Source organism: Haliotis rufescens, unplaced genomic scaffold (genome assembly GCF_023055435.1).
Source record: "Haliotis rufescens isolate VD_foot unplaced genomic scaffold, xgHalRufe1.0.p SCAF_80, whole genome shotgun sequence".
Classification (NCBI taxonomy): domain Eukaryota; kingdom Metazoa; phylum Mollusca; class Gastropoda; order Lepetellida; family Haliotidae; genus Haliotis; species Haliotis rufescens.
Window position 1 is genome coordinate 489,255 of NW_025964373.1, and position 15,942 is coordinate 505,196.

The 15,942-nt window shown below is 42.1% G+C and overlaps 2 protein-coding genes across 4 annotated transcripts in view; one reads left to right on the plus strand and one right to left on the minus strand.

Annotated features, from left to right (window-relative positions):
- Positions 1 to 7,351: 7,351 nt before the first annotated feature.
- LOC124137386 (nuclear receptor coactivator 4-like) lies at positions 7,352 to 15,770 on the minus strand. 2 transcript variants are annotated; one of them, XM_046503661.2, is made up of 7 exons: positions 15,590 to 15,770; positions 13,224 to 13,353; positions 12,097 to 12,320; positions 11,621 to 11,876; positions 11,109 to 11,376; positions 10,446 to 10,669; positions 7,352 to 8,899 (listed from the first exon to the last, which is right to left on the minus strand). In XM_046503661.2, the coding sequence occupies exons 2-7, from the start codon at positions 13,320 to 13,322 to the stop codon at positions 8,060 to 8,062; spliced, it is 1,911 nt and encodes a 636-aa protein (XP_046359617.1). In that variant the 5' UTR covers positions 13,323 to 13,353; positions 15,590 to 15,770; the 3' UTR covers positions 7,352 to 8,059. The 2 variants fall into 2 exon arrangements, with proteins under 2 accessions (XP_046359617.1, XP_046359616.1); XM_046503660.2 differs by lacking the exon at positions 15,590 to 15,770 and adding an exon at positions 14,549 to 14,671.
- The window catches only part of LOC124137388, a 42,792-nt gene continuing 41,036 nt past the window's right edge, over positions 14,187 to 15,942 (plus strand). Inside the window, exon 1 of one of the 2 annotated variants that reach the window (XM_046503663.2) lies at positions 14,187 to 14,251. The gene's annotated coding sequence lies outside the window, so the exon portion shown is untranslated. Of the gene's footprint in view, positions 14,252 to 14,698; positions 14,799 to 15,942 lie in introns of those variants that run through there. The other variant, XM_046503662.2, reaches the window with a different exon arrangement.

The following is a 15,942-nucleotide window of genomic DNA, read 5'->3' on the forward strand; positions in this document are numbered from 1 at the left end:
ATACAGCTCCACATCAGCAATACAGCTCCAACAATACAGCTCCACATCAGCAATACAGCTCCACATCAGCAATACAGCTCCAACAATACAGCTCCACATCCGCAATACAGCTCCAACAATACAGCTCCGCATCAGCAATACGGCTCCGCAACAGCAATACAGCTCCACATCAGCAATACAGCTCCAACAATACAGCTCCACATCCGCAATACAGCTCCAACAATACAGCTCCGCATCAGCAATACGGCTCCGCATCAGCAATACAGCTCCACATCAGCAATACAGCTCCAACAATACAGCTCCACATCAGCAATACAGCTCCAACAATACAGCTCCTCATCAGCAATACAGCTCCACATCAGCAATACAGCTCCACATCAGCAATACAGCTCCACATCAGCAATACAGCTCTGCATCAGCAATACAGCTCCAACAATACAGCTCCACATCCGCAATACAGCTCCAACAATACAGCTCCACATCAGCAATACGGCTCCGCAACAGCAATACAGCTCCACATCAGCAATACAGCTCCAACAATACAGCTCCACATCAGCAATACAGCTCCGCATCAGCAATACAGCTCCAACAATACAGGTCCATATCAGCAATACGGCTCCACATCAGCAACACAGCTCCACATCCGCAATACAGCTCCAACAATACAGCTCCATATCAGCAATACGGCTCCGCATCAGCAATACAGCTCCACATCAGCAATACAGCTCCAACAATACAGCTCCATATCAGCAATACAGCTCCGCATCAGCAATACAGCTCCAACAATACAGCTCCATATCAGCAATACAGCTCCGCATCAGCAATACAGCTCCACATCAGCAATACAGCTCCAGCAATACAGCTCCATATCAGCAATACAGCTCAACATCAGCAATACAGCTCCACATCAGCAATACAGCTCCACATCAGCAATACAGCTCCAACAATACAGCTCCACATCAGCAATACAGCTCCACATCAGCAATACAGCTCCAACAATACAGCTCCATATCAGCAATACAGCTCCGCATCATCAAAATAAAGCTCCAGATCAGCAATACAGCTCCACATCAGCAATACATCTCCAACAATACAGCTCCATATCAGCAATACAGCTCAACATCAGCAATACAGCTCCACATCAGCAATACAGCTCCACATCAGCAATACAGCTGAAACAATACAGCTCCATAATCAGCAATACAGCTCTACATCAGCAATACAGCTCCAACAATACAGATCCATATCAGCAATACAGCTCCAACAATACAGCTCCACATCAGCAATACAGCTCCAACAATACAGCTCCACATGAGCAATACAGCTTCACGTCAGCAATACAGCTCCACATCAGCAATACAGCTCCAACAATACAGCTCCACATCAGTTATACAGCTCCTTATCAGCAATACAGCTCTAGCAATACAGCTTTACATCAGCAATACAGCTCAACATCAGCAATACAGCTCCACATCAGTTATACAGCTCCTTATCAGCAATACAGCTCCACATCAGCAATACAGCTCCACATCAGCAATACAGCTCCACATCAGCAATACAGCTCCACATCAGCAATACATCTCCAACAATACAGCTCCATTTCAGTGATACAGCTCCACTTAAGCAATACAGCTCCAAAAATACAGCTCCATTTCAGTGATACAGCTCCACTTCAGCAATACAGCTCCAACAATACAGCTCCACATCAGCAATACAGCTCCACATCAGCAATACAGCTCTAGCAATACAGTTTTACATCAGCAATACAGCTCCACATCAGCAATACAGCTCAACATCAGCAAAACAGCTCCACGTCAGCAATACAGCTCCACATCAGCAATACAGCTCCAACAATACAGCTCCACATCAGCAATACAGCTCCACATCAGCAATACAGCTCCAACAATACAGCTCCATATCAGCAATACAGCTCAACATCAGCAATACAGCTCCACATCAGCAATACAGCTCCACATCAGCAATACAGCTCAAACAATACAGCTCCATAATCAGCAATACAGCTCTACATCAGCAATACAGCTCCAACAATACAGATCCATATGAGCAATACAGCTCCAACAATACAGCTCCACATCAGCAATACAGCTCCAACAATACAGCTCCACATCAGCAATACAGCTTTACGTCAGCAATACAGCTCCACATCAGCAATACAGCTCCAACAATACAGCTCCACATCAGCAATACAGCTCCACATCAGCAATACAGCTCCAACAATACAGCTCCACATCAGTTATACAGCTCCTTATCAGCAATACAGCTCCACATCAGCAATACAGCTCCACATCAGCAATACATCTCCAACAATACAGCTCCATTTCAGTGATACAGCTCCACTTAAGCAATACAGCTCCAAAAATACAGCTCCATTTCAGTGATACAGCTCCACTTCAGCAATACAGCTCCAACAATACAGCTTTACATCAGCAATACAGCTCCACATCAGCAATACAGCTCCAACAATACAGCTCCATTTCAGTGATACAGCTCCACTTCAGCAACACAGCTCCAACAATACAGCTCCACATCAGCAATACAGCTCCACATCAGCAATACAGCTCTAGCAATACAGCTTCACATCAGCAATACAGCTCTAGCAATACAGCTTCACATCAGCAATACAACTCCAGCAATACAGCTTCACATCAGCAATACGGCTCCGCATCAGCTATTCAGCTCCATATCAGCAATACAGCTCCTAAATAATCTGTTCATGGTGTACAGTTCCCCACAGGGGGAGAACGCTGTTACATGTTTATACAATGTGAGAGCCGACGTCGGCACTGCCCGGCACTGAGTGTTGTCGACCATTCAAACATAGACAAGCCTATGAATAATGATACACCTAGTTTTTCACATTTACATAAAATGCAAGACATCTCTTTGACTGTCCCATACATAAGGTATTTGTCTAAAAGTGTAGCAAGACAAAAGGTGTGTTGCCTCTCCAAAATGCATAATTATTGTGTGGGGGGCACTTAAGTTGTAGCAACATACACATCAGGCTACAACGCCAACATAAACAGCCTTAGTACGGCTTTCAAACAGATTTTATAAGACATTTTCAAATTTGAATCATCAATAACAAAAAAGATGCCCGATGGAAATCCCTGTTTTGTCTCAGTACTCGTGGTCCCTTGGTTTTGGGTTGTTTTTTGGTGACTTACCTTTGCATGTTTTTGTGACGGGTGCCACCGGTGGGCCAGGACATGCTCACCTTTTTGCCAACACCTGTTTTTAGCAGATCTATTGAAGTTTCATCCCATATATTTACAAGCGTGTGAACATTATTCCCGTAAGAGTTACCTCCCTTCAAAATAATTGCGTGATACTGCACGTAGCGACATAAAATATTCGTCACTACTTGGACGAAGTTTCATTTCACGATCTCAACAACGATTCTCAGAAACGTGAGTCAATCTGAAGTTTAAATATAGCTGTCAAAGAGGGAGTGCTGTTTACTCGGTGACATATAACGTGATTCGAATTAGAGTGACTGTGATCTCAAGTTGAACTACATCTTCCAAAGCGGCAGTGCTGTTCACTCGGCGTGTCCGGCTGTACATTAGTTATCAAATTCTATAGCGCAACGTATCTCGACACATTCGTATCATTATAATCAAGAAAGAGTCGGTCGTTTAAGCAATCCGCCAGATAGGTCCCAATGAGTGTAGTTTCTACGTAGTCAGCTCTTGTTTAGTTATGAGTTTTAAGGAATAACGGTGACTGTGACACGCCAGTATTCTTAGAATATGTCTTCAGCAACCCAAGCTTGTCGTGACCCGTGAAGATTCCGGGATAGAATAGGTCTTCAGCAACCCAAGCTTGTCGTGACCCGTGAAGATTCCGGGATAGAATAGGTCTTCAGCAACCCAAGCTTGTCGTGACCCGTGAAGATTCCGGGATAGAATAGGTCTTCAGCAACCCAAGCTTGTCGTGACCCGTGAAGATTCCGGGATAGAATAGGTCTTCAGCAACCCATGCTTGTCGTCTTACGGGATCAGCTGGTCAGGCTCGCTGACTTGGTTAATGCATGTCGTTGTATCTAATTACGTAGATCGATGCTCATGACATCAATCACTGGATTGTCTGTTTCAGACTCGGTTTATACGGACCGGCTCATATAGCTGGACTATTGCTGAGTGCGGCGTTAAACAACAAACAAACAATCCTATCCGTTCTTATTCCGGTTGTGCGGAGTCGCCTTAATGAATGTCCACAATATTGTTATATTATCATCATATCATTCATTTCGCTCGAATTTAGAGACCGCCTCCGTGGTCTTGTGGTAGAGCGTCCGCCCGGAGAGCGGAAGGTCCAGGGTTCGATCCCGGGCCGCGTCATACAAAAAGACGTTAAAAGATTGTACTTGTTGTTACCCTGTCTGGCGCTCGGCATTAAGGGGCTAAAACAAGGACTGGTCGGCTCGGAGTCAGTATACTGTGTCTGAGTGGGGTATTCATGTTAAACTGCGGCATGGTATCTCAGTGAGCTAGCACTATAAATCGGCATCAGTCCGGACTAGTACAAGCAGCCACACACACACATACACGTGCATGCACGTCGCTATATAAGTGCAATAATCTTGAAAGCGACGTTAAACCCCATTTCACCTCACCTCGAATTTAGACATGTGGAATTACTCACAAATTTGAAGATTTACACATCACTTATTTACATTCACATTTCTAAGTTGATTAGATATTGATCTATACACCCTACATCCTCTATAAACACCGTAGTCGACATATATGCTGATTTTGCTGAAAGTTAATTAATTATTTCTTTAAGGTGCTACCTGCACACTCGCCATTTGAAGTGCTGGCTTCAATAGATTATGCACAAGTTTGCATGTCGTTATATTTCAACAGTTAATGTTGAATTTTAAAGGGAGGCGAGTTGCGGGCAAATGTTCAGTCCTAACAAGATTGAAGTCGTTAACTTTGGTTGTCAACTAACTCCAACTTTATGATGTTATCGAACAATAATATATTTATGATCACCTGAAATACACAGAGACGATGTCTGATTCGTTCATTGTAGATATAGTAGTCAACTTTTGACAGGGATATTTTCATTTTTGTCTTGCTATAGCCCCACGTCATTCGTAATAATATCTAGTATGAAGTATCCTTATCAAACGCTGTGTAGTATATTAATGTGTCAAGACTCGAGATCGGACCTGAAACAGTGGAGCACAGTCTCCCGTGTTTGTTTGTTTGTTGTTTAATGCCGCACTCAGCAATATTCCAGCTATATGATGGCGGTCTGTAAATAATTGAGTCTTCCGGCAAGCATAGGCGCCTTTTACAGCAAGCATGGGTTGCTGAAGACCTATTCTACCCCGGATCTGCTTTTGAAAATACATAACTGAAAGACCATTTGTACTGCATGTCATAAAAATCAGCAGCAGCTGGCAGCTTTTTATGAGCCGAGAGCATGGGCATTTGTTGATAAATCAAGACTCAATACCTGGGATCAGAATCCACGATCATACGATGCTTGCATACCTAAGGGACGCAACTCCGCAGAGCCAAATGCGCCGTCTCAGACGACGGGCCACCAATGGAATATTACATTGAAATATGTCACCGCCCTTTGGTAACATAGTTTATCATATATCTATCAATGATATGAGGTGTTTTGCATGTTCGACAGAGCCAACACGGAGACGGTCACAGGGGGCGAAATAACTAGACCCTTGCAATGCATAATCAATGGGCGATCGGTTTTAGACCGGTGTAAGAAATTGGAGTTACGTCCCTTAGTTCGTCGTCTGTTCGGCGTGACACTGTCTTCCTAGGAAAATGTATTGCATTCACTTGCAAATAGATCTAGATACATTTTACAATTTGATGTTATTGTATATGACAGTAAAAAGGTTACTATATGACAGTTTTAATATACCCCACTTCAACGTTCGACTCCCATATGGGTACCAATGTTGGGAATAGAGCCAGTCTTCAGTGTGACTTGCAAATACCTTAACCACTAGGCTACCGTACCACCTCTAACATTTAAGTGAGTATGTGGTTTACTTGTGTATATATGTAGAACACTGTGGTGAAGCTGATATATCCAAGACCCAAACAGACACACATCTAGAGTCGTCATTCCATCAGATGTTCCTGTGTCTAAGGTTTCCTGGAACAGAATCAGTAGTGAGGTGAAATGGGGTTTTAACTTTCAAGATTATTGCACTTACAGTGTCATGCATGCATGTGATTTACTCCGCTTAGACACAGTATACGGAGTCCGAGCTGACCAGTCCTTGTTTTATCCCCTTTATGCTGAGTGCCAGGCAGGTCAATAAGCACCATCATTTATCATATAAATGTCTTTTGGTATCAAGCTGCAGTGAATCATACCCTAGGCCAGCCTTTCTCCATGCAGATGCTATATCCACTGCATCTTCCCGAGGCAAGGGAGTTAACTGACTTCATAAGTCCAGTTTCCACCCTTGCCGAACTAGGCTGGAATTCCTGGGCTCGATCGTAGTGCCACCAGTGGCTACAACGAGTTATGTCCCTCCTAAGGCTCTCCTTTGGACCAATCAAATCCCACCTCTCGCATCACTTGCATTTGCTTCCAAGCAAATGGCAGCGCTCAGTCAAAACGATCTAATCGATAATCAAGATCTATGCTGTGATAAAACTGGTCTTACATCGCTAAGTGCATCAAATCACGTGAGTACCTTGATTAAAAACATGAAAAGATTTGGAAAATATCTGTTGACGAGTTGGCAGTGCACATGCTTTGCAAATCCTGCAATCAACGGAAATCTGCACGACAGTTTACAATCCGGTTTTCAATTTTGATCCACGATTTTGATTGGACTATGCATAGATTCCTTAGTCGAGCAAAAAAGTAACTCCATAATACCAGCCTAGTTTGGCAAGGCTGGAAACTGGACTTTTGTAGTCAGTTAACTCCCTTGCCTCGGGAAGATGTATCCACTGGATCACGAAGGTGGTCAGGAACAGCATTAATCCTCACATGTTCTTTCTTAACACTGAGACCACACATGAAGCTGATGTTCAATTCCCACCTGCAGTCTGTGAACCCCACTGATTGCATGGAAGAGAGCAATATTGTTAGCAGTGCGGGGCGGTCAGGTAGCCTAGTGGTTAAAGCGTTCGCTCGTCACGCCGAAGACCCGGGTTCGATTCCCGACATGGGTACAAAGTGTGAAGCCCGTTTCTGGTGTCCCCCGCCGTGAAAAAGCTAAAAGCGGCGTAAAACCATACTCACTCACTCACTCACTCACTGTTAGCAGTGCCCTCATAACACTTCTTGCTCACACCCATTTCATAAACCAACAAACACATTATTAACACAATAAAACATTTATTCAGTACTAGATCACTGTAGAGGTGTAGATCACAAGTATTTGTCCAGCTTGTAGATCACAAGTATTTGTCCAGCTAGCACATCTGTATAGACATGTGGTAACATGTGATAAGAATAGTCCTATGTTACAATCCTGCATCTAGCAGAGGTTTTTCAATAAATTTGGACATCCATGGACATCAGTTACACAAAATTGAATGAATGTAGATAATTCTCATGATTTGTTTCTAGTACCTCTATGGCGGTAACTGTTTGTCAACCAATATTACATATTCATTTGTATAAACATATATTCCATATTAAAACTTTCTTCATCCTTGCAAATATAATGCTGTGTACTGATTTGGGTACATGTTAAATTGACATACTAGAGAGACAAAATAAAATTAACATAAATAAAACAAAAACAAAATTTGAAGATCTGTACAATTGAAACCATGTCGAAGAGCATAACAAATGGTTTCTTCAGCTATACGCTAATCATAAATAAATTAGGCATAACAGTAGTCTTATTTTTGCACCCCTTGGTTAAAATATATTTCGTAAAATGAAATCTAATATAAAATTCATTTGAAACATCACTGACATTTCGAAATTTCCAATGGATATTTGATTTCATAGCTCACACAACAAGGTGATTCGCAAGTTATTGATTTGTATGTGGGAAATATTATCACACTTGAGCTGTCTATAGCTTTTGTTGGAACAACCACTCTCCTAGGCCAGCTGTGAACTTAGTAAACATGGCCGGCTGGCTATCAGGGGATGATGATGATGTTGTTAGAAGCCATGTATCAGTCTTCTCTTTCTCATCACCGTTATCCTTGTCTTCATCATCGGCAGCAGATCTCATTAGCCAATCAGATTGCGACTTTTTACTGACGTAACTCTGTACAGCATCCCATGCGGGACAGGGCCCAACTGGAGTGGTTGACGATGCTGGCTGGGTTCCCGTCACCTTTAACCACATGTTATGGTCTTCTTTCCCATGTTTGAACTCAAAATTCATACCAGTAATCGACGGAGAGTTTTTGTTAAGGCCTGGTTGTTTTTCTTTAAGCCAATCATCAGGGTTGGACGAGATCCAGTCGAACATGGGCAACCGCTCCTCTACTGGATTCTCATCAAGCTGGGTTCCACTGCCCTTCAACCACTGCTCTTTCTCTGTATCCAGTGACTTCAGGTATCGGGCAAACCCTTCGATCTGAGGCAGGGGAGATAACTTGGCTTTGCTACTAGCAACCTTCAGCCACTTTTTGGGAGAAGACTCGGATCTGGTGAGCTTGAAAGCACAGTTGGGCTGACATAAACATTCGCTGAAAGAGCCACAGGGCTCGTTAGCCTTGCACACGCTCGATGGGACAGCCTGATCGTCGTTGCTAGATTTCTTTAGCCACTGCATGGTGTCCTTGGGTACATCTCGGAAGTAGCGTTCAAACACAGACTGGCTGCTACATGACATGCTTCCAAGGTTCTCGATCTCCATGGACTTGGTCGAACAAAGACAATCGCTGCAGGCTTCCGACTCCTGAAACAAAAAGGGCAATGAGCGAGGATGTTTTTTTCAGTCAGGTTTTAGTATTATTCAAGCGATATCACAAGGGACAGAGAATTGGCTTCACACATTGTACGCAGATGGTGAACAGATCTTTAACACAAAGCTACCCCACCATTATGGCATTGATGAATCCCTCATCTCCTGTCACAACATATATACTACTCAAAGGAGTTAAAGAACACCCAGTGTCTTCATGAGACTATAGTTAATCTGTCATGTGGGTACTGCAACACAGCCCTCCAATTTTTTATGTTATGTTTGTTGTTTTACGCCGCACTCAGCAATATTCCAGCTATATATCGGGGGTCTGTAAATAATTGAGGCTGGACCAAGCAATCCAGTGATTGATATCATGAGCATTGATCCCTGCAATTGGGATACGATGACATGTGTCAACCAAGTTAGCGAGTCTGACCAACCAATCCTGTTGGTTGCTTCTTACGACAAGCATATTCGCTTTTTATAGCAAGCTTGAACACCTATTCTACCCTGGATCTTCAAGGATCATTTGTTTTATGTAGAATATAATAAACAATATTACATTACAACACACTGACTTCATACACAGTTTTGTGACCATCACATCCCTACCACATACATCTTGGTCTCTTAAAATTATAATCACCGCTGCCAACTTTCCCACATTACAATTTGTAGTTTGTTACAATTTTGTATGGTCGGGATACTAATGGGATTTTTTTGCCATTTTGTTCATTTACTGGCCTTACTGGAAATCAGTTGCAAATTTGGAACAATTACCAAAAATTTGTGAGAGTTGGCAGCTAACCAACCCATCATATGTCTCGCTGTACAACCAATGGCGATTGGTTGTGTGGACAAGTGGGTGACAGCATGAGCAACAATTCTTGCCATAAGGGATTGATCACACACAATTAGCATGGTTACACACTGTAAACATGCAGTCCTTATAAGATTACTCTTACGAACAAGATCGGCCACTGGGCATGAAACTCTCACGGGGACAGTTCATCTAGCCTCAAGCTATCATTTTTGCTTACAAGAACTTCAGCAAAATACTTCCCATCATCATCAATAAGTGTTTGTATACACTTCGTTTGGCCATTACATGTAAATAGGATAAATATGTAGGTCTATTTTGAGGCTAGTAATGGAGGGAGGCCATGTATAACTCATGAAAGTCAATTGATCCTTTTCGAAATGTTTGTGCGAACCCTATCATTGCCTCATATTGCAGCCATGTGTAGAGCAGACAGATGCTGTAAGGAAGTAGTCAGGACACTAGCTTGATTCCATCTCACTGAAACTAGGCTGTAGCTTAGCTGGTTAAAAATAGCTACTGCATAGTGAGGTACCGTTTGTATTCACGGATGATGGAGGAACGTAGCAATTACCAACCCTTGAAGTATTGACACAGAAGGGCTACCCCTGCTTTCAAGAATGACTGGATAGAGAATGTTTGACTTGGGACAATGCGGTGGATGGAACTAAAATTATTCAGGACTGCTTATTATGATTATCTAACCTGACCACCCACCTTCTTTGTGTTGCCTAAGAGCCAGCAGTCCTGGTCGGACGGGATGTGTCGGAACAGATCAAGTACCTCCTTCTCAAGCGCCTTCTCACCCCCCAAGGAGCTGGATTTGAGCCACGCCTCCACAGGGCTGGGGTAGGTCTTCTGTAGTGGGTTGAATGTGGGTGCTTTCTCCAGTACGGGGAAGGCGGTCGTCACAGAGTGGCTGGACTTGCGGGAGCTGCCTGCTGCAAAAGCAACCACATGTTCTGATTTCTTGTTATATAATGACTCGATTTTCTCATACTATCTGAACAGAAATTGTTTGCATATATTAGGACAATAAGAGTAGTCAGTTCATGCATATACATAAGAAGGAATGTTTTGAATGGAACACTAACTTTATTTACTGGTTACTGAATAAAGGTTTTTCTTATTTGCAGTCTTTTGACTCTTGTCAAATTTGTTGGATGATAAAACAAATAATCAGACTGTGTACCCTTGATCAAAGATCAATGTCAGTGATGAAGTAACAGAGATGACCTATCAACTGTCCGGTATCAAGGATTATTAAACCCCAGCATAATTATGAAATTTCATTGAATCCATACATTCTAAGACGCTGTCTCATTTTTTGTCAATCTCCAAAAAAAAAATTCTTCTGTCCACAACGGGGGCCAAGCTTACCATCTCTGTCAATGATCTCAAAATCTTCGTCCTCCAGGTCAGGAAACTGCTTGATCTGACTGAGCCAATTCTGGATGCTGGCATCGCCGGGCAGCTCTTGGGTCACTGTGCGGGCGGATGTCTCGCTGCGTCGGAGCCAGTCGGAAGTGTTGGGACTGAGGGATGGAAAGGAGAACCTTGGTGCAGAAGTGGACGACGTGGTCACCGTGGAGGGGCGACACAGCCAGTCCTGCGGGCGCTTTGACAACTTGGGGATGTTGACACTGATCTGTTAAACAATACAGGGGTGTAAAATACATGACAAACAAAAACTATTTTACATTACCATGATTACAGTACAGATGGAAATGTGAATCACCAACGTGCACATACCACACAGTCACAGGGCAAGATTACAGTGGCAGTTCTGCCATCATTATGAATCAACTCAGTTTACAACAATATCCAACATGAGTTAAATTCCTTGACATTAATATTCTTCCATCAACAACCACCCCCATGTTGAAACTTACATTGCTGCTAGCAGTCCTGGCACGGTTGACCTCCTCCACAGTCTTGTAGAAGACATGGTGGTCTGCATCTTCGTACTCCTCAAAGTGGCGTGGCAGGCAGGTGGATGGATGTCCGTGGGCAACGAAGGCACTCTGCAGAGGGAAGCCAGAAGCATCCACACGGCCATAGTCCAGAATGGATTCTCTCAGCGTAGACTGGTCGGCTTGGAAGGTAATGTAGGGACTCTCCTCCGGCTTCAGGTCAGAAATATCAAGTCTGCAAATAACAAAATAGTCTTTTAAATTGTTCTGAACAGAAGGAAAACTTAATATTCAAAGTTCACTAATTATGCTAATAAGAGCCTTGGTTTGATTCCATAACAAACCTAAACTGTAAACAGGTACTTGGTATGAAACTTTGTGTTCACTTCTCAAATAAAGCTTTGTTCTGTATAAGCACCCTGTTGACTAAAGCAAATAGTGGAAATGTCACTCACTTTTCCAGGGCATCGGCCAGTCTACTGTCAAGTTCATCGTCTTCGTCTGCCAGGTCGAGGGAACTCTGGAGGACTCCCAGGGCCTTGTTGAGTCTGACCTGTTGTTGGTGAAGGACCTCCTCCTTGGTGCTCACCACCAGGTCGACCTGGTTTAGCAGCCACACCTCCCTGTTCCGCAGGGCTTCCAGGTGCCGGCTAATTGATGTGTGGATCTGGGATTTGATCTGAAGGACAAGCAATGACTTGGCTCCTTACTGCAGTCAAAGTGAGGCAATAGAAAAGTACTGAAGGAAATAGAGAAAAATAGGTTTTGGCCCTCACCTGTGATTATTTATAGAAAGATTAGCAGCATATGTAACAAGAAAACAAGTGTTATTAATTTCCCACGCCATGGGTCAAATTAGAAGTTTGTCTGTTCATATAGTAGTGAACATAAACTATAAAAAAAGAGTCCTATAAAGCCTTAAGAAGAGATAGGATCTAGGGTCACTTTATGTCATCAGAAAAAAATATTAAAAGGGAAATTAATACACACAAAAGGCTGAATTGTTTGATAGGCATTACTCAGAAGTTGACGGATGACAAAATAGACACAATTTATGGATAACAACTTCTTTAATACTGTAAAGGCATATTTTTTTCAGAAATTGTGGCACTCGTTCGCCAACGTCCAGAAATAAATTATAACATTGGACACCATATCAGCCATTAAAACTGCAGTCAGCTCTTGTTGAGTACATTTCTTTTAATAGATAAATTGCACAACAAGATACTTTCGTTGCTCCCAACCAATTTAGCTTCAAATGACATCTTAGCTGCAGTATCAAAGACAGCTGACATGGATTTCATCTCCTGTATTCTTTCAACACGCTGTTTCGAAACAGACACTGTTATATCTGCACCAGACTTTAGTTAATCACCATAATGTCTTGCCATTAACCATAGCTGACTGCCCTTTTACCCCAGAACAATGGGTGATGGCACAGAGAGGTGTCCCAGTTGGATCGCAGCTTACTGGTTGCAGGAGATTAGCTAATCAACACCCAGATGACACCTTGCCAACACTGATTTACTAAGCTACAGCATGTGCATCAATCAATTATCAAACATCAATTGCTTTTGTTTACCTCTCCAGCATTGTAGCTGAGGTGTTTAATGATGGAATTCAGATGTTTAATGGCTGCTTCCAGCTGCTCAATCTTCTCCTGTGTCTTCTCTGTCATCATGGCAGCAGTCAGCACTAGGTAGGTCAGTGATCTGTTAACAAAATTCACACGTGTGATGAGCTTAACAGACAAGGAGACATCACCTATATTACCATGGTTACACATAGAGACTTGTGAAGTTTTTTAATTATCGCCACACTCAGCACTTTTCTATCAGCGATGGCGGCCTGTAAATAATAGTGTCTGGACCAGACAATCCAATGATTGATATTGTGAGCAACAGTCAAACCGTAAGGTACAATGACATACAATCAACCAAGTCAGAGAGTCTGACCACCCAATCCACTAAGTTGTTTCCTACGACCAGCATTGGTTGCTGGGAATCACTCCTAACCCAGAATCAAGAAAGCATTATGAAGTCACCAACACTGACTGTCTTCATAACATTGCTCTCCTCAGAAAAACACATAGATTTCAATACTTACTTGCTCTATTGCACAACCTCATGGCCATAGCCATACATAGTAACATACACATAGAAAAACACATTCATTTCAATAATAGTCTTTAGTTACATGGCGATTCAACATGACAACACCCACACTATGGCAGTAAAGGGAACGAGGGTGACAAACTGGAAAAATATCCTGGTACACCAGTACTGAAGAACCTGATCACGTATACACCACCCAATAGATTACGGGTATCCGGGTTTTCACGCGAGGATCGACAACTAATTTGACTAAGAATAATTTATGATAATCACTCCTGATCGACAATAAATCTATCCAACTGGCAAAGTGTTACTGAAATACAGTAATATTGTCAATGACTGGAAATCGAAATCGGTAAAACAAAAGTTTAAAGTTAGAAACAGCATTGACACAATGAGTTTATCTCGTCAAGGTCAAGGCCAATCACCATTTCGGGAATCACGATTTGCACGTAGATCTACGACAAAGCCCAACTGGATGAGAAACTGTCATCAGGTTATTAACTCTTTTCCAACACATAGCTAGCAACACTTATGAACCAGACTCTAGATACTTGAACTTAGCCAAAATCGACTGGGAAGAGTATCCTGTGAGATCACGTTTCTCGATGACACGTGAATGCATAGATCTTTCACGCAAATGGCGAACGCACCGGCAATGTGTTCGCCAATGACGGCCATCGTCGTGTTATGGAAAGCGGTACTTAAGTTAATCTGATGGGATTAAACACATAGATATTTAACTATGTAGCATTGTATCTACACCGAAACGTAAATGAACTGAAACACTCACCAATTATTCGTGTCTAATTCACAACAATGTCATCTAACCCTCATTGTATATACAGCCGAGCTTTCGTTATAAATAGACCCTAAGTGGGTCTGTCCCAGATTTGGCCAATCACATCGATTGTTAGAAACGCGCACTTGTCAATTTATATAACATTAACTCTCATTGGTTGTGGTGATACTAGACAGGACATTCCTTCAGCCAAACTTTTGACACTCGCGCATGACAGATGAAACGGGTTTCAATATAAAAGGTAAAAATATTCACAACACATATAGATCTACATATGAGAAAGGTAGAAATATATAAAATATGTGGTGGCATGATAAATCACAATCCTAAATGCAGTACAGACCTTTTTAATTCTGATTATTCAGATCAGGTGCACGAAGTAGGCCCACATGACATTATGACACAAGTTAACAGAGCCAGCTGGCCAGACAATATGTGTAGGTATGAGGGACCCCATCGACGAGAATTTTCTTGTCAGGTGGGGTTAAGAGATTAGATTGTTAAGTGACTTATCATTAAACTATCTTTAATCTATGTAAACAAAATTATAAGTATAAAACAAGTAACTGAAAGATCGATAAGGTCAGTACATAAAATTTAATAAGATTGATTCAGAAGTCACCCAAGTTATAGAACTTTTATTTTTGTATGTCCGTCAAGTATTCAATTATTACTCTTAAATAAACAGAGATGATTTTTCAGTTTCACACAGGATATTAATTAAATTTAATTAATTGAACAGTTTCTAACTCTAAACCAAGACTGGGAAGGGGATGAACATTCTCACCATGGAGCAAAACATTTTGAAAGGATGATACAGTTTAGAAATCAAGTCAGTTAAGTTTGTGTTTAAGAGGGAGAGGTGTTTCTTTAGTACAGGTGAAGGGAGGTGAAAAAGAGTTTAACAGTTTTATAGTGCTAGCCTCTTAGATACTCACACAGATTAATAATCTCTGATTTGCATGCTGCTATTTTCTTCAAAAACACATAGAAACATCTGATAACAATCAGAACTTAATTGTTATGAAATACCTTTGTCTGGACGTTGGCAGGTTCGGGTCAGGTGTAGACTATCTGTGTGTGTCCTGTGTGTATGGGGCAGTCTCCTGTGGTTGGTTCTACTGGAGAATCAGCATTGCCTGATTACTCTTGTTGTGTCACAGACAAGATAAGTAACTACGACCAATCCCAGCCCAGCTGGCAGCCAAGAGGTCATCCTTTCACAAGTCTGAACTGGAATTCACTTGTGAGGCCGAGCATCCGGCCAGCTGACAGTCCTTGTAAATTTGATTCAAGTCATTCAAATGCTAACTCAAATATATATCACTAGCTGTTGGTGAGTGACACTTCTCACTGATTACATCTAAGCCTAAACCATCAGGCCA

Bases quoted from the DNA above. Each gene is read 5' to 3' on its own strand.
- LOC124137386 (XM_046503661.2), bottom strand. From the start codon at position 13,322: ATGATGACAGAGAAGACACAGGAGAAGATTGAGCAGCTGGAAGCAGCC. The intron at 12,321-13,223 runs GTAAACAAAAGC...CTTGTCCTTCAG, and splicing joins TCAGCTACAATGCTGGAGAG to ATCAAATCCCAGATCCACAC. The intron at 11,877-12,096 runs GTGAGTGACATT...TGTTATTTGCAG, and splicing joins CTGGCCGATGCCCTGGAAAA to ACTTGATATTTCTGACCTGA.